The 25,580-nt window shown below is 55.6% G+C and overlaps 10 protein-coding genes across 10 annotated transcripts; 2 read left to right on the top strand and 8 right to left on the bottom strand.

Annotated features, from left to right (window-relative positions):
- Window positions 1-14: 14 nt before the first annotated feature.
- Window positions 15-1,803, bottom strand: BDY17DRAFT_301086 (uncharacterized protein). The gene is made up of 3 exons (XM_033734184.1): window positions 1,238-1,803; window positions 426-1,185; window positions 15-337 (listed from the first exon to the last, which is right to left on the bottom strand). The coding sequence occupies exons 1-3, from the start codon at window positions 1,459-1,461 to the stop codon at window positions 305-307; spliced, it is 1,017 nt and encodes a 338-aa protein (XP_033587886.1). The 5' UTR covers window positions 1,462-1,803; the 3' UTR covers window positions 15-304.
- A 111-nt stretch (window positions 1,804-1,914) lies between these two features.
- Window positions 1,915-3,081, bottom strand: BDY17DRAFT_186332 (uncharacterized protein). The gene is made up of 3 exons (XM_033729969.1): window positions 2,837-3,081; window positions 2,604-2,782; window positions 1,915-2,551 (listed from the first exon to the last, which is right to left on the bottom strand). Exons 1-3 carry the CDS (start codon window positions 2,859-2,861, stop codon window positions 2,108-2,110), a joined length of 648 nt encoding a protein of 215 aa, XP_033587887.1. The 5' UTR covers window positions 2,862-3,081; the 3' UTR covers window positions 1,915-2,107.
- Window positions 3,082-3,089: 8 nt separating this feature from the next.
- BDY17DRAFT_301089 (uncharacterized protein) lies at window positions 3,090-4,531 on the bottom strand. The gene is made up of 4 exons (XM_033734185.1): window positions 4,202-4,531; window positions 3,935-4,150; window positions 3,698-3,882; window positions 3,090-3,614 (listed from the first exon to the last, which is right to left on the bottom strand). The coding sequence occupies exons 1-4, from the start codon at window positions 4,384-4,386 to the stop codon at window positions 3,361-3,363; spliced, it is 840 nt and encodes a 279-aa protein (XP_033587888.1). The 5' UTR covers window positions 4,387-4,531; the 3' UTR covers window positions 3,090-3,360.
- BDY17DRAFT_301092 (uncharacterized protein) lies at window positions 4,532-5,160 on the bottom strand. The gene has a single exon (XM_033734186.1). It carries the CDS (start codon window positions 5,143-5,145, stop codon window positions 4,663-4,665), a length of 483 nt encoding a protein of 160 aa, XP_033587889.1. The 5' UTR covers window positions 5,146-5,160; the 3' UTR covers window positions 4,532-4,662.
- A 1,448-nt stretch (window positions 5,161-6,608) lies between these two features.
- Window positions 6,609-8,234, top strand: BDY17DRAFT_254430 (amt family ammonium transporter; the record flags this gene model as incomplete). Its single annotated transcript, XM_033731432.1, has 2 exons — window positions 6,609-7,343; window positions 7,404-8,234. 2 exons carry the CDS (start codon window positions 6,609-6,611, stop codon window positions 8,232-8,234), a joined length of 1,566 nt encoding a protein of 521 aa, XP_033587890.1.
- Window positions 8,235-8,294: 60 nt separating this feature from the next.
- On the bottom strand, window positions 8,295-9,347 carry BDY17DRAFT_186348 (uncharacterized protein). The gene is made up of 3 exons (XM_033729970.1): window positions 9,053-9,347; window positions 8,936-8,998; window positions 8,295-8,858 (listed from the first exon to the last, which is right to left on the bottom strand). The coding sequence occupies exons 1-3, from the start codon at window positions 9,216-9,218 to the stop codon at window positions 8,356-8,358; spliced, it is 732 nt and encodes a 243-aa protein (XP_033587891.1). The 5' UTR covers window positions 9,219-9,347; the 3' UTR covers window positions 8,295-8,355.
- A 129-nt stretch (window positions 9,348-9,476) lies between these two features.
- BDY17DRAFT_254361 (major facilitator superfamily domain-containing protein) lies at window positions 9,477-11,605 on the bottom strand (the record flags this gene model as incomplete). Its single annotated transcript, XM_033731425.1, has 4 exons — window positions 9,477-10,980; window positions 11,038-11,378; window positions 11,436-11,485; window positions 11,545-11,605. 4 exons carry the CDS (start codon window positions 11,603-11,605, stop codon window positions 9,477-9,479), a joined length of 1,956 nt encoding a protein of 651 aa, XP_033587892.1.
- Window positions 11,606-11,917: 312 nt separating this feature from the next.
- Window positions 11,918-13,974, bottom strand: BDY17DRAFT_254435 (major facilitator superfamily domain-containing protein; the record flags this gene model as incomplete). Its single annotated transcript, XM_033731434.1, has 6 exons — window positions 11,918-12,123; window positions 12,191-12,393; window positions 12,489-12,997; window positions 13,050-13,127; window positions 13,193-13,565; window positions 13,628-13,974. The coding sequence occupies 6 exons, from the start codon at window positions 13,972-13,974 to the stop codon at window positions 11,918-11,920; spliced, it is 1,716 nt and encodes a 571-aa protein (XP_033587893.1).
- Window positions 13,975-14,979: 1,005 nt separating this feature from the next.
- BDY17DRAFT_301130 (P-loop containing nucleoside triphosphate hydrolase protein) lies at window positions 14,980-18,909 on the bottom strand (the record flags this gene model as incomplete). The annotated part of the gene is made up of 1 exon (XM_033734187.1): window positions 14,980-18,909. A coding segment is annotated over one exon (3,733 nt), but the record flags the coding sequence as incomplete, so codon positions are not given.
- A 5,507-nt stretch (window positions 18,910-24,416) lies between these two features.
- On the top strand, window positions 24,417-24,719 carry BDY17DRAFT_312050 (uncharacterized protein; the record flags this gene model as incomplete). Its single annotated transcript, XM_033735594.1, has 1 exon — window positions 24,417-24,719. One exon carries the CDS (start codon window positions 24,417-24,419, stop codon window positions 24,717-24,719), a length of 303 nt encoding a protein of 100 aa, XP_033587895.1.
- Window positions 24,720-25,580: the final 861 nt, after the last annotated feature.

Consider the following 25,580-nt stretch of genomic DNA (forward strand, 5'->3'; position numbering starts at 1 on the left):
TAACCTCCGAGGGGGTAAAGATTGCCGCTGTTGCACTGGTACGCGCTCCACATGTTCGGCATTTGATAGATCAAAATTCACGCAACTTGAGACAGGCTTGCAGGTGTTGCGAAGCAGAGAATTGAAAGTGTGGTCAAGACGAGCAGGAAGCATGCGTCTCTTGCGGAGTAATATATAGCGATGACATTGATCCACCGCCTGATTAGACAAGAATCGAAACGTAAAGCCGAGATATGTTGTGACGGGAATGGCAAAAGTAATCCAACTTCCTCCCAGCAGGATAGGGATCAATGGTGGCAAGGCTCTACAACACGACCGCCCCATATGTGATTTGAGGCTAAGCGGGGTGAGTTAGTACAGGCTTGTTCAAATAGTTCGGCACTTTGCGTTGAAAAGGACGGGGGTATGAAGAGGTAGTCACTCACCGAGAAGACATAGCACTGCGAGGGGGAAACTGGACTCGGCGCAATGTACCACTCGTTGAGGTAGTTATAGTAGCACTGGAAGTTATTCTCGTTGCCATTGGCACGACAGTCCAGCCTGCAGTTGTTGGGGTCGAGGAAGCACACGAGGGGCTGGTAGCCACCGCTGGAGTAGACGGTGCTCCCGGGAGCAATGGTGACAGGCGCGTTGCCACCTTCGGGAGTGGAGAAATCAGTGTATTGGAAGGCGATGTAGGGGTTGCCGTTGGCGTCTGTGAACGTCGAGTCCAGTAGCGTGCCGTTGGAGGTCAGGTAGAACGCGTCGGCGGAGGTTGAGTCGTAGCTCACAAAGGGAAAACCCCCTCCCGACTGAGGTGTTGTGCCTACGGCGAAGTCGGGAGCAGACGACGCAATGGGGAAGCCTTGTGTCTTGGTGCCTTGAACGCCCATGATGTTAAACGGGCCTTGAACGGTCTCCGTGGACGTGAGCGTTGCAGTCGATGTGATCGTTGTGAGAGTGGTGGTGAGAGCCACGCTCGGGGTGACGGTAATGGTGGTAGTTGTGGGGTGCAGGCAGCTGCACGCCTCCCACGGGCTCGGCCCAAGACACGAGGGGGCGCCGCCGGTTTGTCCTTTCTTCACGAGCTGTTGGGCCTTTCGCGCCGCATTGCGCTTCTTGGTCACCGGCGTAGCCTGGGTGCAGGTGGGCAACACAGTGATTGTGGTGGTCGTGGTGGTCGAGGCTGACGCGGTGCTGGTTGAACTTTTCGCATGGTTAGTATGGCAATCGATGGAAGGTGTAGTAAAGGACTTACGTGACGGTGCTGGTGGTTCGGGCAGCGGTGTGGGTCACGGTCACGGTGTGAGCGTTATGGGGGCACCATTGGTAGGCGCTTTCGGCTTGCGCGCCCGCGCACTGTTGCTGAACACGGGAGCAGCCATGGTGCCCACGGTGAGGTCGTCCTCGTGCGTGGAGGTCAAGCTCGACCAACGAGGCTGCAACTGCAGAAACGAAAAGGGTGGAGACGAAAGCCTTCATCTTGACTGTAATGACTGATATGAAGGACGAAATGCTTCTTTGAAAACGAGGGGACACGTTCAGAGAACGAAAGGCAGTAGAGAGGGACTTACGACTGTTTGCGTGAGGATTGTCAGGATATATGAGGCTCAGGCAACGCCCAAGGCGTGCTCCTCTGGTGCCAGTCCCTCAACCTAATCCAGATGACTTCTCGCTTAAGGATGATGAAGTCGCATCGTCCCTGCCATATTTGGCGCCCGGCGTGCCCGAATGTAGGGAGTAAGATGAATCTCAGCTGGCTCGAGAGGCGTGTGGCGTGCGGCTCGCTTCGTCGACCTCTTCCCAAAGAGAAGGTTTGGTTCCAGTGTGGTAGAGCGTGGAGCGAAAGGAGTTAGCGTGGGCCAAGAGGCTCGGGGATATTTATTATTCAGCAAAGGCGACACCCAAGCCGGGACTCTGCCGCAGTCATTTGCCCCTTGGCAGATCGTGACTTCTAACGGTTTCATTGACGATGATCGTACATGAGTCGTGCTGCTGTTTACGGCCGGCCGAATTCGCGACCTCGACGCGTCTTCCTCCCATGCCATCGCGCACTGCTGAGCTTGTGGCCACCCGGCGGGCCTCTCTATCATCGAGCGCCTCATTATTTGCTTCATCTAAATCCTCATTAAACCTTCGCGCCGCTTTGCAAGGGCATCACCGTCCTGCCGCCAGATCGCCACCTCTTCCATGCCACAATCGCCGTGCCGCCGAAGAGAGCGACCAGGACCATGCATGGGATCCAGAAAGCCAGAACCACCGAGCAGGGCACATGTCCGAGCAAAATAAATTCCCTCAGCGGCGAGTTGATGTCTCTCTTGATGAGGCGTCTCGCAGCCAGGTCGCCCGCCAAGACGCTTCCCGATGTGGTGCTCGCCGCAGCTAGCGGATGCGGCGTCGAGGTTGCAGTGCATTGTGTGACTACGGATGGTTCTGCTAGTACGACTGCGAGGAAACAGAACGCGCCGCACCAGGCCAGATCGAGCAGTATTGCAAGCCAGAGGAGAGGGTGGAATCTCGAGCGATACACGATCAAGATGAGGGCGAGGGTGTAGAATGCCGCAGCGATCGCCTTTGCCTTTTCATCAGTCTGAAGCTCTATTGTCCGAGTTGCCTTCACGTACTATTACGATTGCTAGGAGCAACGGATTTGCCGCGCTGGTCGCAGCCTTGTCGTACGTCAGGACTGTGTATCCGAGTACTACGATGAGTATGAAGAGTGTGAAGGCCGAGATCGCCCGTAGGGCCAGGTAGGTGGCTGCCAAAGGCGAGCCACATTCGCCTGGTTGCTTTTCGGCATCTCCTGAGTTGCTTGGTTAGCTTGCTATTGCTGAAGTCGGGCTCGAGTAAGCTTCACCGCCGGGCTTATCGAGAGCGGTCATTGAGTTGTACTACTGTGCTCTCAGCCACCTGGAGTATCGAATGAGAGTGTGTATACGTAATGTGAGGGCAGTGTTCGCAGAAGGTGAGAGAATGGCGGAAGTTGGTGAGAGGACATGCCTGGGGCGCTGAGGCTTATAAATGTGTCATCCACGCAAAATCTAGACATCTCCCACAACCAGCAGGAACATGTGCGACATAGTGTCACGCAAATAGCACAAGTAAAGTCATTCAAGCGTTCCAAATCAGGTCTGATGTTTCATATCTGAACGACAAACGAGTGCAAACCGCCAATGAAAGGCTGTTCGGGAAGTCCCGCATCAGGCTGCGCGGCTACCGAGACAATGCAAATGCCCGCCCGGTGTCCCTTTGAACATCACAAATCACACATGATGTTGTAACGACCGTATTCGTGTTGCTGTCATATTTTACGCATCACCGCAACCACAGAACTGCCAAATGATCCCCATTGCACCCTCATAATGGACACGCCAAGGGAACTCAAGACGGTGGTGGCACAGCTGACGACGCTGCCTGAGGCGGTGACGATCCGACAACGTCCCACGCTCCGCGCGGCAGATTCCCAAGGACTACTGCATGGACACTCGAGCTGGCCGTGTTCGCCTGGAACGCGTTCGTGGATTGTGCGCCTGGGTCGGAGCAGGTATCGACGGAGAAGGAGACACAGCCTCCATTCTGTGGGATATAGCCCCACGCAGCGCCACTGTTGTCCGCTAGAAGAGCTTGGACGCAGCCTGTTGCACGGTCAGCTGCACTTTCATCTCGCTGCTTGCAGTGGCACTCTGAGTCTGCGGGTGAAGCGGAGAAATAGACTTACAGCCGTATGCAGTAGGTGAATCTTCAAGTCTACTGAACGAGACCCCCGAGATTTGAAACGGCCCTCCACCGTTCAAAATCTGGCCAGTCGGAGTGTAGTAGTCCGCGAGGTTGTTGGAAGCGCAGGCGGCGTAGACGGTAGTTGTGGTAGCGTAGCTTGTGCTCGTGCTAATGACCGTTTTCGTGCTACGAAACTGAGTCAGTCATGATTCTAAAGTTGTGACGCCACTAAACTTACGATGGGGCTTTGGTGAAATATTTGGTCATAGTTGAAGTCGTCGTTTGGCAGGCGCCGGCTCGCGCGGCTATTTCAGCACGGCGCCACATTCCATCCATCAGAGATTCTTCGACATCGTTACGAGCTTCAAGCGTATCGCGCTTCGCTACAATGGGGTCGCTACCCCCGCTGCCTTGGTATACAGCGCCAGGCAAAGAGGACTGAACCGGCTGGAACCTACCATGGATCAGATCAAGCCGATGCAAGTGAACGTTCATGAAATATTACCCAGAAGGGGCAGCAATGACCAAAGTAGATGTGGCGCCTTTCACCGTCCGTGTCTTGGTCGCGGTTGCCACTGGGCCTACACGAGTGATTGTAGTCGTAGTGTGCACCGTCCTCGTGCAATCCCTTGCATGGCTTGCAAAGACGGCGGTGGCCAGAGCGGCCCACGTGAAGGAAGCGACGCGCATAGTATGAGAAACGAGTGAATGAGCAAACGAAGCGAGCGGCAACTGAGCTGCGGACGAAAAAAAGTCGGCGGATGATGGAAAGAGAGCTCAGGGTGAGGAGGAAAGAAAGAAAGATCAGTCGCAGGCTTGACCGAGATGCCCGCGTTGTATATAACTTGAGGAAGTAGTGGGCTGACGGGCGAAGCTGGTCTGGCTTTTCAAACGCCAGTCCAGATGCGTGGTATTACAGCCGTGCCAAGGGCAGTTTTTCCAGTGATTTGGAGTTGCACTGCTTTGTTAGACCAGCCCTTTTCGCTTCACCCTGCCCGCTGAATGGGATTTTCTCGAGAAGTAGTCAATGTGGGGTGCCGATGTTCGACCACGCGGAAGGAACGCTGCGGACTGGCGTGGCGTTGGTGTGGCCAAGAGCGGCCCTAAATCTTGTATAGCGACTGAACCACTGTAGACGTACGTTCGCACGGTCGTATCTGGATGACGAGACTTGCATACAGTACCAAGCGTGCGTGGAAAGTTCCTCGACCGTGGGAGAAGCAAGGGGGCGAAAGGGAAGATGCGGACCACGAGCAGCTCGATTGTTTGGAAGTGCATGGAAGTTTGAGATCCCACGGCCAACATCAGGGTCTGGTCTTGTAGACGTGGGTCGTAGCTGACGCTATAACAATAGTAGCCTTGGCAGGGTGGGATGCTAGTGACATGGCGAGATCGGGGCGCGCGATGCACTGAGTCGTGTACAGAGCCTAGAGTGGAGGATGAGGACATAGGGTGCCAGGCAATGCAGGCACAGCGAGAGCGAGGGTGGAAACGAGGTCCTCGCGAGAATCGAGGTGAGAGGACATGAAGTTCATCCGATACGGAGTGACTGTGCGTATACTCCATCATGCCGTGCTCTTCATTACGCCCGCCTCGGTGGAACGGCCCCATGTGTTGCCCTTCCTTCTACAATCCGGTTGCCGTTGGATTAATAACTCGATGGATGTTCTCGCATTCGAAAAGGGATGAGGTGGGCTTGTTGCATACATCGACAATGCTTCGACTGCCGGACGAGTCGAGCATTGCCAAAAGAGCGATCTGGTCAACCAAGCATAAGGCGCGGTGAGGCGTACGGTCCTCACTCTCCTCAAATACCCACTGCTGCTTATCTTGCAGTACATTGGCCTCGACAATCATCGCTGCATCCTCTCCACAGAACTTGGCCATTTCATCGCCAGACTGCACATGGACAGCACGTGCTTGATGCAAGGCTATCTGGAGCGCGCCAGCGGCCAATCAGAGCGCGACGTTGCGAAAGCTTAGATAAGTACCCGCCGACATCCCAACCGAAAGTCGATCTCGATGGACTCCCCCGCCATCCACACGCATTCGATCGAAAGGGCCAACTCGGCGAGACTTGGCCGCAACGTGGAGAAAGTCTTGTTGAGCGGAGACGCGATTGCTTGATCTCGCGGCTTGTCCCACACAAGCGTCCAAGACACGGCCTTCCGGATGCGCAAGGCCATTGCTTCTTGCGATCCACGGGCGAGTCTGCGTACGACATGTTCCATCCGCGTTGCGGCAAACGCTCCATTCACCCATTCAGCCTTCATTCCCGGCGCATCTGTACTCGGAAGCTTCCCTAAATATCCCGCAAGGCGGGTAGCACGCGTGGAACCGGGTTGGCCCTCAGCAATCCCACGCGAGTCCATGCAGCCTGGCGGTCCGGAAGGTGCTGCATCGGTCCAACGTGCGTGGCACTGATAAGCATCTGGCCGGTCATTTGTTCAACCTCACCTCTCCCCAGAATCCTATCTCCCACGCTTGCGGGCGCGCCTCCTTTATCCCCGGCCGTCTCATCGCTTCCGATGCCTGGCTGCTGCCATTCGCTGCCTTTCATTGGCTGTTGCCGCTATCTCGAGGCTCTTTTCCTGTAGCACACCAGGCAAGCCACCCGCGATACGGCTGCGCACTCAGGTACGAGCGGGCGCATGTAGGTGCTCACTAATTATGTTCTTTCATCGCCGCCAAGTGGACAATCTCTGGGGTTGAGTTGTTCCGCGCGAGGTTTATATGTAAGAAGGCCGGCGCGCTGCCACCCTTCCCTTGTCTTACCCTCCGCACCGCGCGCCTCTGTCAGAAACGTGTTGATCGGAGCTTCCTCCCTTTCTCACTCCCTACCGCGCTCTCGCGTGTCCTTCTCTCTTTCATTTCGACTGGCCGGTCTTTGCGACCCGCCCTGATCGCCCACCATGACAAGTTTCGGCACCAACTACAACTCCACCATCTTGGAGAATCCACCATGGTTGGATACTGGCGACAACGCGTGGCAGCTTACTGCCGCATCGCTCGTCGGCCTCCAATCCATCCCGGGTCTGACCGTGCTCTACGCCGGACTCGTCAAGCGGAAATGGGTCATCAACAGCATGTTCATGACCTTCTACGCCTTCGCCATGGTCCTGCTGTGCTGGTCCATCTGGGCATATAACGTCGGCTTCGGCCAGTACATGCTGCCGTTTGCCGGGAAGCCGGGTCCACTCTTGACCATCGGCGAACTCATCAGACAATCCGATCTGCCCAGCACGGCGAGCCCTGGCCCGCTGTCCACCCAGGACTTCCCCAAGGCGACAATGGCTTACTTCCAGTTCGTCTTCGCCGCCATCACCCTCGTCCTCATCGCCGGCGGCTACCTGGGCCGCATGAACTTCACCGCCTGGATGGTCTTTGTCCCGCTCTGGCTCACCTTCAGCTACTGCGTCGGCGCATACAGTTTGTGGGGTGGCGGATACTTGTTCAAGCTGGGTGTCATCGACTACTCTGGTGGTTATGTCATTCACCTGAGTTCCGGCACTGCGGCCTTCACCGGCGCATATTGGATAGGGCCCCGATTGAAGCAAGACCGACAGAACTTCCAACCAAGCAACATCCCGTTAATGATGGTCGGCGCTGGTATCGTCTGGATCGGCTGGAACGGTTTCAATGGTGGTGTGAGTGTTCGATTTTTATGGAAAAAGCAAGCGGCGACATCTAACATGAACTTCTCACAGGACCCATACTCTGCGTCCCCCGACGCCGGCGTCGCCGTGTTCAACACCAACCTCTGCACCGCCACCTCCCTCCTAACCTGGATGTGCATGGATCTCATCTTCTACAAGAAGCCCTCCCTCATCGGGGCCGTGAACGGGATGATCACCGGCCTCGTCGCGATCACACCCGCCGCCGGTGTCATCGCAGGCTGGGGCGCGATCATTATGGGCGTCTGCTCCGGCACCGTCCCCTGGCTCAGCATGAACATCGCCGGCAAGAGAATGCGCCTCTTCACGCACCACGTCGACGACACCCTCGGCATCACGCACACGCACATGGTCGCCGGGGCGCTCGGCGGCTTCCTCGTCGGCATCTTCGCCACCCCCGAGGGCTCCGAAGCCTTCGGGCTGGCGAATTACGGCGGCGCCATCACGGGCAACGGCAAACAAGTCTGGCTCCAAATCGTCGGCGCGCTGTTCATCATCGGCTGGAACCTCGTGTGGACGTCGCTCATCCTCCTCTTCATCAAATACGTGCTGCGCATTCCGCTGCGCTACTCCGACGAGCTGCTGTTGATTGGCGACGACGCGCTGCACGGCGAGGACGCGTACTGCTTCTACGACAACGTGGACGGCCTGGAGCCCAGTCCGAGCGCGCACCTCCGCGCTTTGGACTTGGAGAAGCATAGTATGCCCGGCCTCGGGCATGTGCGCACCGGACATCTGGGTCGGAAAGACGACGTTTTGGAGGGCATTGTGCCCGCGGAAGGCAGTGCGAGTGGTAGTGGGGGTGGCGATGTCACGCCGCCTGTGCAGAAGACGGGGGACGGGATGGATATCAAGTCTGACTAGACGCGGTCATCTGAACTCGCCAACTGTTTTGTAGAATTTTCGTGGCTAGCGCTGCTCATTTAAATTGATCTGTTGGCTACGACGCTGGCTACAACAACCAGCTGTATAAAAGTTTTCCGCCTCACTGCTCTTCAAAAACGAAAGTCAGTACGTCCTCGCGCGCAGCCTGGCCGTCTATACTCAGCCCTCCAAAGCTCGCGTCAAGTCGAGACAGCACGACATCCACCAGCCTTGCCTTGCCTTTGCCCTCCGAATAGCTCGGCGGACTCTCTGCGTTGCTGTCACCCACCACTTGGGTCTTGTTCCCCTCCTCGGACGGCATTTCACGGAGCTCAACAATTTTCGTTCCCTCTTCCGTTCTTTCCATCACTGGCGCAGCTGGAAGAAGGTCAGGAACATCATCCCTCGCACCCGACTTGATTCGTCTCTTCTTCACGGAACGCTGCCCTTCCGAACAAGTCTTCGTCGCCGAACAGCTAGCCGCCGCCGATACTTCGGTCTTCTTCGCACGCCACTGCCTTTCGAGGTCCTTGGAGTGGTCTTGTAATGCCCAGTGCAAGATGGTTTCGCATGAAGCGAGCATGAGCTGTGCCTCTTTCTCCTCTGTGTCTGGATCTGTGATGGCTGCGGTGACGAGTGGTCAGGCACAGTCCTAATCGGCCATGCAAGAGAGTATGCAATAGCTAAAGACATGGACGTACCCTTCCTCGCCGTTCGAACAGCCTCTTCCGCCCACTCAAGGTAGCCCGGCGACTTACTCACGCCTAACACGACGTCAGCCAGAATTCACACCATCGGACGACGTTACGCGGACGCACCTAGAATGCACAGGGCGCGACAGCGGGCAAACAGAGGCAGGTCGTCTTTGGCTATGAGGATTTTGGCGATCCTCTCAGCCTCGTCGTCGTCTTTGCCAGCTGCCGAGTACATCCTCTTGTCGAGGTCTTCGAGCACTTTCGCTTGAATTGCTGTTGGTGGCGACATTCTGTATTGGCGTCGACTTCGTGAGTGGGAGTCGGTGAGCGTGCGTAATGGGTCGAGGAAGGGCTTAATATAGGGAGCTGGCGAGAGGTCGTACTTGGTCCTCAGTAGATATAGAACGTTGATATTCAATGCCGCCCTTCATTGTAGACACAATCTGCTTTCAGTCGCAGGTGATCGCCTCCCGGCTCGCTGCAGCGGAAACGGCAGCGCACATAGTCTGTGCTACCCGCCCCTCGTGCACCCTGAGAAGCAAACATCTTAGTGCCCGTGGTAACTGCCCGCACTCCCCAGACTCTGGCCAAGATTCGAGCTGAGTCTCCGACTAATGCCCTCCCGACCTGTGCCAACGGGGAAAGACATTTTCCTCTTGATGGGAGTTCTCCGACTAGACAGCAGCCCCGATGGGCCGGTAGGTGTAGTAGAGCCCACTTCCGGCATTTCGTCGTCATTCTCGCCCTCCATTGGTGATAACGCACTGCCGAGCGACAGCACGGAAGACACGGTTGTTGTGCGCGAGATGGACGGTAGTGTTCCAGCAGCTCGCGGATCGTTCGCTTGCTGTTCTGTCGGCATGAGGATCGGGCCAGCCTTACCTGCCGCTTCTGCCGCTCCTTCGACACCGGCTGCGTCTATGATAGCCTCCTCTTCCTCCTCTTCCTCATCACTCACATGGCCATCATCGTCTCCCCCGAAGCCCTCGCCTTCGACAAGCCACCAGACGGGTATCGCCGCAACGACTGCAATCGCGCTAAACATCCACCACGGTGCTATAACATAACCCATTTTCACGCCGGCGGAAAAAACGTTGCCGCCGAGCAAAGGTCCGCAGGCCCTCCCGATCGCACTGACAGATGTTGCAACTCCATTCAGGGTACCCAGAACTCGCAGGCTACTCGCGCTGTTCGTCAACAAGATCGTCGAGCTCGGAAAGGCGAAGATGGATGCAAAGCACTTCAGCAGCATGATTGCGAACATGCCTGCAATCTGGGTATTCGTGGTCGGGAGTAAAGCTGCGAATGGAGTGATGAAGTAGGCAATCGGGAAGACAATCGCACACGCCTTGAGACAGTTCAACACTCCAAAGCGTCGCGCAGCTGGCGGGAAGAACAAGAATTGAGCGACCATGCCACAGATACCGTAAGTGGTGCTGATCAGGCCGATGCGGAAGTGATCGAGGCCGAGCCCGCTGGCGAATTTGAGGGGATTGCCGTCACTGGTGGTGCGTTCCTGAGCCTGATGGGATGGATAATGCATAAAGACGGGCAATAGCTGATCGTAGCCCATGGTATGTAGAGCAATAAAGGTATAAACGATGAGGTTGAGGATGGCCTGCTTGTTGAGCACTTCACGGTAGGACGGTGGTGGGAGAGCGGGCTTTTTCGACTTCAAGATGAGTGCTTCGTCATCTTGCGCGGGATCCAGCAGCGGTCTCCGTTCTTGGATGTCTTCTGAAGGCAGCTTTGATTTGCTGCGGAAGGGGTTCATGGCTCTTCGGAAAAGAGACCGTGTACCTTTGCTCAACTTCTGGCCCAGAATCAAGCCATAGTCCCGTTGATCTTGGCGTGTCGAGAGCGTCTCTCTCAAGAATAAGACGCCTGTAGTGATGCCAACGGTGTAGAAAGCGGCAGCCACGATGTTCGGAAGGGCGTAAGGAAATCGCTGCAGCAGATTCGGGTTCTCAATATGCTCTCCAGGGCGCACATTATAGACGTTCGCCAGGACGCCGCCTAATGATGGTCCAATGACAGACCCAAGATTCCACCTAATACATATGTTCAGCGAATGCCCAGGATGCCAAACCAACGAGAGCTTCACTTACACAAGCGGCATCAGCGAGAAGGCCCGCGGTTGGAGTTCCTTGAAGGGCACCATCTCAGCAACGGTAGTTCTGATAATGCCTACATTCCCGTTTCCGGCGCCGGCAATGGCTCGAGCAGTGATAGCCATGGCCAGATTGGTCGAAAATCCCCACAGTAATGTGGTGAGCATGGCGGTGGTGAGTCCTAGTAAGATGGCAATCTTCCGGCCATGTTTATCGGAGAAGCGTCCCCACGGCACGCCAAACACGGCCTGCGAAGCGCTGAAGACGCCGCTGCAGAGACCTGCCCATTTGCCGATTTCATTTTCCGGCACGTTGAAGCTTTGGACCATTTCAGGCAGCTAGACAGAGAAATAAGTTATGAACGTATGCCGGCGTTTGGTGGCTTGTCTACTCACGTAGGGAAAGATGGAAGTTGCGGAAATTGGCTCGGCGAAGCGGCATATTGCTTGGATCTCTAGTCAGCGGCGGAGCATTAGGAGAGTGCAGACAGTTCGATCAAAGTACCAAGGATGGACAGCTGCTGTACCGGCAGCTTCCTCTCGCGGGCAATCTTGTGGTGAGGCATGGCGGGCTTCTTCTTACGGGCTGTCCCATGTCAGGGCATGCTGGAGAGGACAGTAGACGGGCGGCTGGATTGTGCCAAAGAAGTGACGAAATAATTCAACACGACATTTGCCCAAGCATATAAAATTGATTAGGTAGTGCAAAGGCTGAAATGGCGAATGGTGAGATGGTGTGACTCGTAAGTGAGGTCGGAGGCCTGAGGCTAATTGGGTTTTGGCTAACAGAAACGTGGAGAGCTCCACCCAGCATGCGATTGCCTAATGAGATCACGTGATATACTGCTTCTCCATTACCCCTAAGAGCTGTCTAAACATTACAACGTACTCTCTCGACTCCACTCTCCGCGTGCGCGTATCGCTGGCCCCCATTTAACAAAGCAGAACGGAATGGGAATGAGACACGTCGCGAAGATGGCGTACACCGAAATCCCCCAACCGACACCAATGGCCTTTAGTTCATACGTGATGAACAGCGGGAAAGCGCCGGCAAAACCACTTCGCACGAACGTATTTGCCGCGACTGTTGCACGCAAAATGTCAGTATGACAAGCCGCAGTTCCGTCGTGAATGGATTTGCGCAAACTCACTTGCAGAGGCTCCGTACCGCTGAAACGTATCCAAGAGATAGTTTAGTGCAGCTTGGAAGATTGTGAAGAAGCCTACGCCGGCCATCACACCGCCCACGCACGGAGCTACCCAGGTAATTTCCGGATTGGCAGTCCAAGCGAAGACGAAAAGACCGCCAGCGAAGAAGAATGAGCCGATGCACATCGGCGGCAGGCGTGCCTCGCTACAGAACATTAGCTTACATTCGTTGATCTCGTTGACATGGTGTAGTGCCGAGGCAGAGCTGTAATGCGTCAGGTGACGCCTGGAAGGACTTACGGAACCGGGCGATAGTTGTTTTTCTTCAACGCCTTGAGGTAAAATCGTTGATTGATCAGATTCGTGGCGCCGCCTATGACGGTCCCCAGCAACAAAGCGAGGAATGGCAACGCCCCAACCACTTCATTCCAGCCTCGAAGTTCCTGGAATACGTAGGGGAAAGCTCCAAGCATGCCGTAGAGGATGCCGTAGCAGAAGCCAGCGTATAGTGCGATGAGAAAGCAGATCGGTGTTCGAAGGAGGGCGAATGGTCGAATCAGATACTTATTCGCCATCTCACGGAGGGAAACGTCCCATTCCTCGTGTTTGGCATGTAGCGCCCAGTTGCCGGTTGCGTGGCGCAGACGACGAGCCTTCGTTACGAGGAGTGCGGCGGGATACGATTCGTCGAGAACGAGAATGTCAATCACCAGGATGGCCAAGGCATACATTCCCGACAGATATTGAGTCCAGCGCCAGCCAAGACCAGGTGTGATGACGAATGCACCACCAATGATTGGACCGAGTGTCTAGACGAAGTATCAGCGAGCAGGTTGTAGACATACGAGATACGAGACTCACGGGGCCGCCGACGAGGCACAGGGCATATCCGACAATTGCAGCAGCACGATGTTGAGCAGCCCAGATATCGGCTAAGACCTGAGGGGGAAGACGTAGGCATCAGCAAGCGCAGCTGAGGACGGCATTTGCTCTGTCTCACTCACCCCTCCGGTGTTTGTAACGGGTGCACTCATGAACATGCCTTGAAAGAAGCGACAAATGATGATGGTCTGAATGTCCTTCCCTGCCCCTACCCCAAAAGCGAAGATGGCGCCAACAAAAGTCGGGATGAGTACCGCAGGTTTGCGACCATATACTTCTGATAGCGGAGCGAAGAGCAGAGGGCCTGCTCCGAACCCAATGAGGAAGAGAGAGGTGCCAAGCGTGCTAACTTCCGTGCTAACATTAAACTCTCTGGCGATTGGGATGGTGGAAGCGGAAAAGATGCTGGATGACAGGGTGGCGCTCAAAGTCGTAAGGCCGTACAGGGCAGTCGTGATGACTTTTTTCTTGAAGGGCCAGTTGATGGGTCGGTAGCTAGAAAAAGGCATCAAGCGTTAGGCAGCGGGTCAAGCAAGGGAGGGTGATGGCAAACATACGGATCATCCGGCCCTTCGAAGTCAACAATGACATCAACAGCGGTCTTTTCATGCTCCAGTGGATGCGAAAACGGTCTCTGAGGCACCCGCGACCGAATGATTGAAAGAGCATTGGATGCAGTAGTGGTGGCTCTCTCTAGTCCTCGAGATTGGCTTCGGGAGAGGGGTTGACTGCCACCACGGCTAGGACTGCGACTGCGAACACCTTCGAGGTGTCTGCCTTCTGAGAAGGCGCTGCCATCACTCGACGAGCGAATGGCGTCGGCCTCCGGGTCTTCTTTCTCCAGGGCATTCTTCTCCAGGTCTACCGCGTTGCCTTTGAGGGAAGACGATGTGGCATCCGACATTTTGTTGGAGAAACGGGGATGAAAGGGTGCAAAGAACTAGAGAAACGAGTGCTTCATCGCCCTCAACAGCTCTTATCACCTGGCTGGCGAGCTCATAGTAATACCTTGTTCAAGCATAAGCAACAATCAAACGGTACATTACCTTACGTGATGTCGGCGTCGGATTTGGCCATCCTCCGAGGGTCGCCGTACGAGGCCGTGATTGGATGCAGACAAGCTGACACCGTACTTTATGTTGCTCATATAAACCCGGCTTGCCCCGGATGGATCGGCAGCTTATTATACTGTACACTGATCACCGAGCCACGCGGTGGGCGTCCGACGTCGGCGAAGAAGCTGAGGACGGGAAACAGTCAGACTTCGGTCTCACCTCGTCCGGCGGAAACTTGGCCCCGTGAAGCCGGCGCCGAGTGCTTACATTCATTGGATCACCATGTCGTGCCTTCCGTCAGAGTTCGGCGAGGCAGGCGCGAGGAGCGTGTGGATCCACACATCCAGAAACCAGCCCGCGGGAGATTGCTGGTCGGGAGGGAGAGTGATAAGGGAATAATCGATCACGGTGAAGGGCAGTAAGTAAGTATAACCTTAAGGGCTTAGTCAGCGAATAGAAAAGCCGACACGTCGATATACGTCAATCTAGCTAGATTTACGATAAGTACACACTACATTAACGCCTAGGTTTAAATGTAGTAAATACTACTTTTTAATACTAAGGTATATAGCTATATATTAAAGCATACGAAATACGAAGTCGATTATTCTCGTAATAATCTAACTACTTACTTATAACCGAACTTAACTCTTACTACGTAACTACTCCTCTAATATCTCTATTAATAACGAATATGATCTACGCGACTTCCTATTACCTGATCTTATTAGGAAATCTACGTAATTTTCTAATGATATATAGCCTAAGATATAAACCTAGAAATAGAGCTTTATAGATTTTAGAAGATATAGACCTTTTTAGAAAGAAATAATAGCTCTATTAAGAATATATCACTACATTCCATTTACTAATACTCTTATATTAACTAAATTTCTAACCTTTAAATTATGGACTTATTTAGAATGTCAAATTTGAAACTTACATATAAGTTCTGGCCGGATAGCCGGTTTCGAGCTACAGAAGTGTCCGAGGCTCGAGGAAGTAGTGTGTGTAATGAAGGTACGCGTGCTATCTAGGTATCTAACGCATTTCATCCACTACGAGCAGCACCACGAGGAGCATTGCCGCGAGGACGTCCACCTCGGTAGCGGCCGCGATTAGTCCCACGCTGCTGCTGCTGCTGCTGCTGGTCGTAGATGTCGTAGCGATTCATCGCAGGACCTCCGCCAGCCGTGTAGTCGACATCGATCGCATCACCGCGGTCACGACCAGCAAATCCACCACGAGATCCTCCTCTTCCGCCGCGCCGGTCCATTCCAGTAGGCGGATCCGTAATCAAAGACGGGAATTCGGCCTTCTTGATCGTCACCCCGGTGCTGAACTTAAGGTAGTCACCGGCCGAGACGATATCGCTCTTGGCCCGGCAGTCGGCAATGAGCTGACCAAAGTGGCGTGTTCTAGTGCTGGCACCTGTGTTCGTCAAAACCCCAGCGCCTTCGTGATGTGCCTGGGCCCACGCGCGCCAATTGCCGAGCATCATCAAGAACTCTTGCGGACGCGACGTGGCCACACAGAGTCCATGGCCCTCCGACGCAAGGCCGAGCTGCAACGGCTTGTCCTTGACGTTCCGGGTGAAGCTAATGATGACAAAACGCGCCTCTTCACCTTGGATGGCGCGGGTGCTGGCGACACGGACCTTGTTGCCGGCACGACTGATACCGCGCTTGACCAGAATGTTACGGACGACCTGCGCTTGCCCAGTGTACGGAGTAAGCACCAGGAAGTCCGACGGCTCGATCTGCGCGCCATTGATAGGAGGCATCGCACGACAAGCCTTGCCGATGAAGTCCGCAATGATCTGGGCCTCGGCCGCGTTGAAGTGCGAGGTCGTATTGTTGTAGGCCTCGGAGGCGATTGCTTGGCCGCTAACGTCGATGCAGAGGCGTCGACGGCCGTTGTATGCCGGCTGTAGCGGAGCTAGCACTGTCGACAGCGTCTCCCACTTCGGACTGACGCGATCAATGACAGACTGGTGGTTCTTCAGGCTGCCACGATAGAAGATCCGCGACACTGGCTCGGCGAGGTCAGGGTGCATGCGATGCTGCACCTCCAAGCTGATCACGGAGCTAGCCATCTTCTTCGAATTGTAGATCATGCTGAAGAGCGACGACGAGAGGACGGCGTAGAACTCATTCGAGCCCTTGGATGCGACGACCGGCTGCTGCTGCTGCATGTCTCCGGCCATGACGATCAGCTGGAGTGAGAGCATGAACGCTCCCATGGGCGTGGCAGCATCCGGTAGGGTGGTGACGGCGGCCTCGTCGGAGATGAGCATTTTGGGCCGGTAGAGCAGACGCAGCATGCCGTGGGCCGCAGCGCTGTTCGTGCAGAAGACAATGTCGACGACATGCTGCAAGTAGTACTCCGAGAGCTGCCATTCCACGTAGTCGAGGTGTTCCTTGAGCCTTCTCTTCCGCTTCTTGTCGAGCTGCGCGCCGTTGCGGAGCTTCTCTCGAACCTGAAGATAGTCTTTGGCGTGATAGTTCTGCGAGTGACTCTTCGTCGCAGCCCAAGATTTGATTGCGGCCAGTCTCTTGGTGTGAAAGGCGTACTCTTGATGCGCATCTTCCCTCGTTGGGCTAACCTCTTCGGCCAATTCCCACAGAGCTGCTTGCATCTCTTGCTCCTCCCGCTCTGCGACGGTCTCGTTCAGCTCTTCGAGGCCCATGAGATCGTCGTCGTCTTCATCGCCAGCATCCGGGAGCATCTCCGGATCGGCGGCGGCGGGCTTGCTCGGTGCAGGAGCGGCGGGAGGGGGCGGCGGCGGCGCGGCTCGTGCACGCTTCTCGTGAAGGAATGAGCCCTTGTAGCGAACAATCTCGAGCGGGCGGCTTCGATCGTAACTGGCGAGGAACTTGTCCAACATGGCGTCCGTGGCGATATTGGATGGGGCGCAGGCGACGACTTGACGCTTGCATCCATCGTTGTTGTTGATCTTCTTGAGCTCTTCGCCAATGCGAATCTCACCCTCTGCACAGGCCATGGCGCAGCGAGTCTTGCCACATCCCGGAGGTCCTTGGATCAGGACGAGGCCGGATTTGGAGCTACATGCTGAGTAGGCGGCGTCTTTCTGCTTGTCGTTGAGTCCATATGGGTGGATAGCAGTGGAATAGACATCCTCAAGCTCGGGCGTGACGGCGTCTTTCAGACTTCCGGTATTTTTGACAGCTGGCGGGGCGCGAAGGACGATGGCCGGGATGTCGACACCGCTGCGAGGAGAAGGAGCGGACTGTCTCTTGAAGCCGGCAGCGATCTCTTCGATGGTCGCCAGATGACGATTTGCTGGAGTGGGATCATCACGCAGCGTGGCATTGAGCATACGCCCGGTGGTGTGCTGGAGATCCACCACAGGGCCGGTGACAACGCAGACGACCTCAGCCCCGCTGTTCCAAAGATCGTCGCAGATGACACCTTCAAATCGCTTGGTCTGTGTTATCGGGTCGGGAAGCATGCTGATCTCACCCAACTCGTCGACTATCGGCTCGGCGGCTTCGAGCGAGATTCGCGTGTCGATTTGAGGGCGCAGCGTCTTGTCCGAGGCCAGCAGATTGTTGTCCGACGTGCGCAGCTCGACGACGTAACAACCGGGGATGCGAGGATGCGCGAGGAATTCGCCGCGAATCTGGAAATTTCGCTGCCGGAAGCTGGAGTTAAGAATGTGCGACTGGAAGGCACGGTCGCGCTCAATTGCCAGGCGCAGCTCGAAAGCGGCGTCCTCGACAGTCGGGAAGACCTGGTCGCCTTCGGAGAAGGGGAAGTGGTTGCACTTCACCGGGACCGGCGCACCGAGGAGCGCACCTTTCTCATTGACCGGCGCCTTGAAGGATTTGGCCATCCAGCGAGGCATCTGCAACTCGCGCAGCGCGCAGTCGGTGGAGTAGATGGAGGGCTCATCGGGCGACTGCTGGAGGTGGTAGAACCATTCGTTGCCGTTGCGTGCGCACATGTCAAAGGACGTGGTGATCCATTGGCGGAATGACTTGAAGACCTCGTAGCCTTCTTGAGGCCAGGTGCGATAGATGGAGATGTCGTTCGTACCATACAGGAGGCCGAGAAGATACTCGCCGGGACCCATGGCGGAAAGCTGCGCATCGGCATCATCGCCAATGCCATCCATGGCGTCGACGTATTGCTGGATGCTGTCGTCGTCGACGCCCTCAAAGATCGGTCTCGTCGGGCGAGCGCCATCGGTGCCTTCAGGTAAATTCGCGTTCCACTCGAAAAGCTGGAGGTCGATCTCCACGAGGTCGCGGTAATCTTCCGCCTTCAGTGCAGGGTAGTCCGGGAGCGTGAGCTGGCCACCGGCGCCAGCAAGCCGCAGCTTGCACTCGTTCTCCTTCTTACGGCTGATGCTGTTGGCAAAGATGGTACAGGTCACCTCACCGTGGCGCGTAGTGTTGATGTGTAACTTGAGTGCCGGTCGCTGCGTGCATACGGTCCAGCTGACTTTGACAAAGGGCTCAAGTTTGCCTTCCTCCTTCTTCAGTGTGCCGATGGTGTATCCGTCGCCGCCAAAGTCCTTGATGTGGACAATGCACCAGTTGCGCGTGTCGAGCCTGTGGTTCTTTGACGGGTGCTTGAAAGAGGTCGAAGGTGCGTCGGCGCCGTCATAGCGCTCGTGTAGTAAAGTACTCCATTTCATCTCACTGTGAAAGTAACCGGGCTCCTCGAACAACCAGTTCTCCGGAATATCCTTCCTGCGAAGGACTTTCTCGTCATCTTGCACAACAGGAGCGAGCTCACCCTCGTCGTCCATGCGCATCTCGCCCTCAATTGCGTCACGGGCCATCTCTAGTGCAGGCGGGGGGAGGGGCGGGGGGAGGGGGGAACGGCGGCGAAGGGTTGCGTGAAGAGAAAGAGAGGAAAGGAGAAAGCTCAGGAGTTGGTAGAGTTGTGCGCGAAGCTTTGACCACGCCAAGCAATCACATGATCGTGACAGTGACAGCGTTGTTGGCCAATAGACCTGGTCAAGAAGAGATGGGAGATTTGAATGGAACATCTCATCGCCGCCCATGTCGTTAAAGGCATCTAGGAGATGATGGACGATTTTAAGGGGTCGAGAAATGGGGATGAGAAGAACCAGATGGGCGACGTACACGAACCAAAGATTGCATGGAACTAACCTGAACGCCTCTGCTTAGCCGTTTGTCGACCGATGGGGAGCGGATGCATGCTTGTTTTACAAGGCAGCAAGCCATCCGTCGACGGGGAAGCCAACGGAATGGCAGTGCGCAGACCCGCATCCGACTTCCACCACAAAGGCTTTCTACCCATCACAAGATACCTGCCGGTCACACGGTCAGTCGATGAGGCTCAGGAAGTCTCTTCTCGCATCGAGGAGAACCCATCTGCACCACCACCGCTCCACCGAATTAGCCCGCGTGCGCCACAACACCTTCCGACCAGAAGGCTGTTCTCATTTCTGCAGCATTCACCGCAAGTATGCGGGCACTGGCATCAGTTCCGCCCACCTTCTCGCGGGGTTGTTTATCGCGGAAAGGAAGTGAAGTCGGCGTTGGGGGAAGCGGAGCATCCTCCGGCCGAATCAAATTTGGGACAATACAAATCTCTTGAATGCCGCACCGGCTTTCCAACTCCGACCGACCCACCAGAAGGACGACACTTCGTCTCGATTAATATCTCACCGGCAGGGTTATGAGGATGCAGGCGAGCCTCGGGATGGTGGCGTACGAGTGACTCAATCAGTGGCGCTTTCTACTGTGATTTACGCGTCTCTCCAGCGCGCGCACTACGCTGGAGCCATGCCTTTTGATGTAAATTGCCATCTAACTTGCCTTGGCACTGCAAATGCATCTATCGACCAGCTGACTCCGCCTACTCCTCACGTACGACAATCCTATCTATCTGTATCGGAATTGAAGTCACTGTACTTGAAGAGGGTTTTGACGCTAGTTATATCATCTTCTATTGATACCAAGCATTCTCGATATCTACAAAGAATGCAAAGAAAGTAGGATCTGTCCTTTCGCGACGTGTGATATAGCCATGTATTCTGTGTATTGAGTAGGAGTCTGTCTCTGCAAAGACTACGAAACTAGGTCTCCCACAAGTTTAAGCACACAGCCGGTAGTTGATCACTTCGTATCGTTGCAAATGGCTTCCTCCATCCTCGTCGAATGAATAGTGATGGCGGAGAAGTCGAGAAGCCAATGGCAAGGCTGAAGGAAAAACCTCGAAGCGCAAGGCTGACGGACAAGTTTTGGGACCGAGTGATAGGCAGATTGTAGCGCGAACGAGATCTCTCCCGGCTTCTCGCAATGAATTATACGGGAGAGCAGTCAGACAGGGGGAAAATTAGACGGAGAGGAGGAGGACGTGAGGTGCAGAGCGTGGTCGTGCCTTCCCCCTGCTGCTAGACTCGGGTGAGACCCACCCAACCTAAGTCTAACGACATCTCTTCACCCCACTCCCTCTCTCTTCCCTCCGCAGAGTTGCCCACCCTGCGTTTCGTAGCGTCAGCTTCTCTCACTCGGTAGTACCCGTTCACTCGGTGTTGCTATCGTTTACTCTGTGGCTGTCTTCCGACGGTTCCACCACTGCTCTCCCTCTTTACATACCACTCGTTGGTATTGTGGCTCTCTTTAGAGAGTTCCACCACTTCTCTCCCTCCCAGATGGATCGACCGTCGATGACCGCCGACGAGCGAGGCCGCAACATGGCCGCTCGACAGGCGCGGATGAACGATCCCGCCCAAAAGGCCAGACAGGGCCGAGTTGAGGCTATGATGAACGCTCGTCTGGCCGGGCTCGCGACTCCGTGGTCGCAAGCCAGCGACGTCCCGCGGGTGCTCCAAGAAGAGTCGAGGAAACGTCCGTCAGACACAGCCGCGGACTCGTCGGCCGATGGCAAGAAGGTATGCACAGGCCTCGAGCAGAGCGGGACCCCCACAGGTCACGCCGGCGAAGGTGTACCGTCGGGCGATGATGGCTGGGAACGTCCAGTGGACGACGACGAGGATCCTGGAACTGGGCTCTTCGTTCCGCCGGGCAACGCGGACGAAAAGGCATCGCTCGGTGGCCTACCTCCACCTGGTAAAGGCAAGGGCGACAGATCTGCCCCGGGCAAGGATGATTTGTTGGAGTGGGATCCAGCCAGTCAGTCGTACATCCCCACGCCCGACAAGGCCCTTCACGCCAAGAGACTGCAAGAGGCGATGTTCAGCAAGATGGAGTTGGCCACGAGGCGAGTCCGCATCGAAAATCGCGTGCCCACCGGTGATCGCTTCGCGCCTGCACTCCTCGAGTTGATCGACCACTTCGTGGTCAAAGATCTCGAGTCTGACGCTGTCATCCACGACGCCAATCTTTCAGATCCTCTTGCACTGACGCTCGGGATTGAGGGTCATCACGGGCTGAGTCTGCGCGAGTGGCTGAGCATCGAACCTCGCCTCGATAGCGAGGATGAGTCGATGGAGGCGTGGTACAGCGAGAACGTCCTCACCAACATGATCATGCTGGACGCACCGCCGCAAGGCACACCGGGTAGTGCGTACGTTGCCGATCCAGTGGCACTGTACACTTGGCTGTCAGCAGATTTCGATCCCAAGACTCAAGTTCAGCGGATCAAAGGCGCCATTAACGGACTGGAAGCGAACAATCAGCAGCTGATGATTGGAGATCTCGCCTACGACTTTCCCGCCGACGACATGCCGGCGGACGCCAAATTCATGGTCTTTGCGTACAATACCGGCGGGCATTGGGTCACCATCAAGCTGGAGCCGGACTTGGTCACTCGACAGGGAAAGATCATCCTGTACGACTCGCTGGGCGGCAAGAATGTGGCAAAGCATGTCACACTGGTCATGCCGTGGTTCGCCGCGCTGGTCAACCGTCGGTCAGACTTGACCTGGAGGCAGACCAGCTGGAGCGTTGTGCGCGGCACCTCGACAATTCAGCGCAATGGCTCGGACTGCGGTCCCATCACGGCGAGCAATTGCATCGCGGTGCTCAACGACAGGGCGCCGGAGGTGCATAATGGCGTGGCGCAGACTCTGGCATTTGGGCGCCAGCTCAGATTCGATTTCTTGAGCAAGCTCTTTCAATTGTTCATGTCGAAGCCGATGCCCGGTGTCGGCCAGAATGGTGGAAGTAATGGTGGGCCGTCGCGAGGAAATGGCAAGGGCCGAGGAGATGATAAGTCCGGTGGAAAGCGCCGCCGAAATGGCAAAGGCAAGGGCGGCAAGTCGGGCAATGAGTCGAAGCCCGGCGATGACAAGTCCGAACAACTCACAAAGTCGAATGGTATCCACCGGGCGACATCGGTACTCCAGTACGCAATCTCCACAAAAACTCGCATCGAGTGTCCCGACTACCGTCTGCATCTGTGCGATGCGCTGGTCAAGTATGGCGCCCTGCCCCTGGATGTGCTCGTTACAGCAATCATGTTCGAGGTCGACGACGACGACGAATACATCGACGACGAAGAGAATCTGACCGCGCTCTTGCAAGCTCTCTTGCAAGAGACATACTTCATGTTCGAACGGCAAGATGATGAGACCTGGAAGATCCTCGAAGGTCCCGGGAGGAGCGTCGACAACGCCACCAGGGCCCGCCTGTTGGGTTGGCATCCATCCGCTGGGTCGTTCGATGACGGCGAGACAGAAGATGTGGAAGTGTCGTGGGACCTTGCGATTGCGATCGTGCGGAGCAGTCCATCAATCCGACACATCGACTCTACCCACGCCCGAGTGGAGCGCTGCCGAGAGCTCATGAAAGCGTACTGGAACTCATTCCACGACTATGATCTCCCAGGTGAGCTCAATCGAGATGCGGAAGGCGATTGGGTCCTGGATGACAGCAGCGGCACTGACTGGGCGTCATACTACCATGAAAACCAGTCGAGCAGGAACGGTGTGTTCAGCGGCACTGCACCAGCCGATGCCAAGATTCGGAGCCTGTTGGATACAGCGAATGCAAAAGGCGCCGCAGAGGAGCGTATGCTGAATGTGCGACTCGTTGCAAACGGCCACGACGGCACCACCACGGAAAACGATACCTGGGCCAGTCTGCGTGTTGATTGGCCGTGGCTGTGTTTCGACTTGAGCATTGCCTTGTCGGAGGCCGTCACCCCCTCTGGAATGTTCGAGGACGGCTCGGGAGCTGGAGTGAAATGGGGCCATTACAGCGTCGACGGTTTGCGGACCGTGCTTGAAGGTGGTGCAGATCCGATCAAGCCACCAAGTCCGAGGGCGATAGATGTCGACAGCGGCAACTCCGCACTATCACAGCTGGACCTCCGCACACACCACGAGCAGTTTCTGTTTATTTGCCAGTCTATCAACTGCCTCAAATTGGACTTCTCGATAGAAGCGCGCCGCAAAGAGCTTCCTGTTCAAGCCAAGCTTCGCAATGGCCTCGCGAATGTTCTGACCTCCTGTGCCCTCCGCAACACCTTTGCTCTGCACGACAGCGGAAGCTCAACTTCACATTTCTGCCCGCACTGCGGTCATCGCGCACTGCGACGGTCCGAACTCCAAGCGCACATAGACGAAATGCACCCGGGGCAACCGCCGATGTACTCGTGCCCGATGTGCGAGTGGTGGGGCAAGAGCCAGAAACGTTTGCTTGCGCATAAACAGTATAAGCACAAGGGCCGATACCCTTGTGGAGAGTGCGATTACATCGCCACTTCCCCAGGTAATTTGAAGGTTCACTTGGCGAATATGCACAGCATTGGGGAAGTGAAGCTCTTCAAATGTCCGAATTGCGGGTGGACGACAAAATGGTGGAGCGGCTTGAAAGCGCATATAAAAGGCAAAGGATGTCCAATAAATAGAAAAGTCGTACGCGAGTCTTGAACTGCGGATCGTATCTACCATCTCCTTTGCAACAAGCCTCTACGAGCCCCGGACTTGGTTCTGGGTTCAGTATATTACGCATTCAACGTTCATGAGATCTGCTAGGCCGTCGACGAGCGGAAGGCGCGCTCGCTGGGCGTGTCCGGGGAATGATTGCTCCTCCACACCCTCTTGCAAAACTTACTGGTTGAAAAGTGCACGTGATGAACGCGCCGGTTGCCACGCACGGAACGCGATGCACGGGAAACGCGGTGTGGCGGAGTGCGCCGACGGACTTTCGTGTGAGCGTGACTTGATCTCATGACCCTTCGGGACTTTGCAAAAAATTTGCGAGCGCCATTTGCAGAATCGCGTAAGGTATATTAATTGATTGACACGGTAAGTCAGGCATCGCTTTGCTTTCTCTCCATCATCCCCTTTCAGAACACACTTTCGTGGAAACGAGACAACAAAATGTCCTACCGTCTGTGGTCGCTGCAACACGCCCTGCGTGCATGCGATTTGCCACTCGATAATCTCCAATACAAGGCTGTCATTGCGCAAGCAAATTCACTGCCCGATGCTGAAGCAAACGACTATCTTTGCAGCATCCTAGGCACCTCGAATGCCGCTCTTCATTTCATCACCGTCTTCAACGAATACCGCGCAGATCTCGCCGAGCAGAGGGCCGAGATCGAGGCTGCCGAAAGCGACAGCTCGCCCACGAGCTCGCCATCAGCCTCGCCAGCCATACGCCTGCCATCTCCCGAACCATGAAGACGCCCACATCCCGCTAGTCAACGGACTCTTTACCGGGTGGGAGCACCGAGATCGACGTCGCATGTCGGCTGAGCGAGGCAAACCCGCAACCTATTCTACGAAACCACCCTTCTTCGATTTATCCGGACGAGCATCGAGGTGCAGTGATGGAGCTCCGACGATACATCCATGACCGCTGGAACCATGAGCGACTTATTTCACAATCAACCTGGGCTTAATCTGGCTTCCTTGAGGAACAATCTTGCAGTGCCTAGCTTCTTCTGTTGGTCCGATTGATCACCTTCGACGTGGCAATCTTGGAAACCCGGGTTCCCGGCAGTCAGGCTGCAAGGCACCCACTAGTAACCGACGGATGGCGTGGTGCGCTGCCGAATGACGTTACAGACCGACAGCTTCATATTGCTGCGACTAGCAACGCGCTACCTCACCTCTTGGCCGAATCCGATTCGAGCCGCAAAGCGCGTGCACTTTCGTCGGAGGCAGTGGACAGGGGTGCAACACGGCATTAGCACTAGTGCTGGCTGATCGCTCATGTTAGCTCGCGGGGTCGTTCCTGCGTTGCAGCAGGCTAAACGTCCGCGCTTCGAAGCATTGAATTCGATGTCATCGTCTCGCCCAATGCAAGTATACGCGAATGCTCAATTGTGCCTGGCACCAAACAGGATCATTACGTATTTCTGGGAGAATTGTTATACAAGTCCGTGGATTACAGAAGCTCCGGGCAAGAAGAAGCGAGCCATGGAAAAATTTCAAGGGTGAAGTCATTGAACGGCAGAAGGAAGATGATCAATCATAGTCTCGTAAACGAGTATTCAAATCACATGATTGCAATTCGATGTTTGATGAGCGTCGAGCGCG

The sequence above is a fragment of the Neohortaea acidophila genome (assembly GCF_010093505.1).
Source record: "Neohortaea acidophila strain CBS 113389 unplaced genomic scaffold BDY17scaffold_8, whole genome shotgun sequence".
Taxonomy (NCBI): domain Eukaryota; kingdom Fungi; phylum Ascomycota; class Dothideomycetes; order Mycosphaerellales; family Teratosphaeriaceae; genus Neohortaea; species Neohortaea acidophila.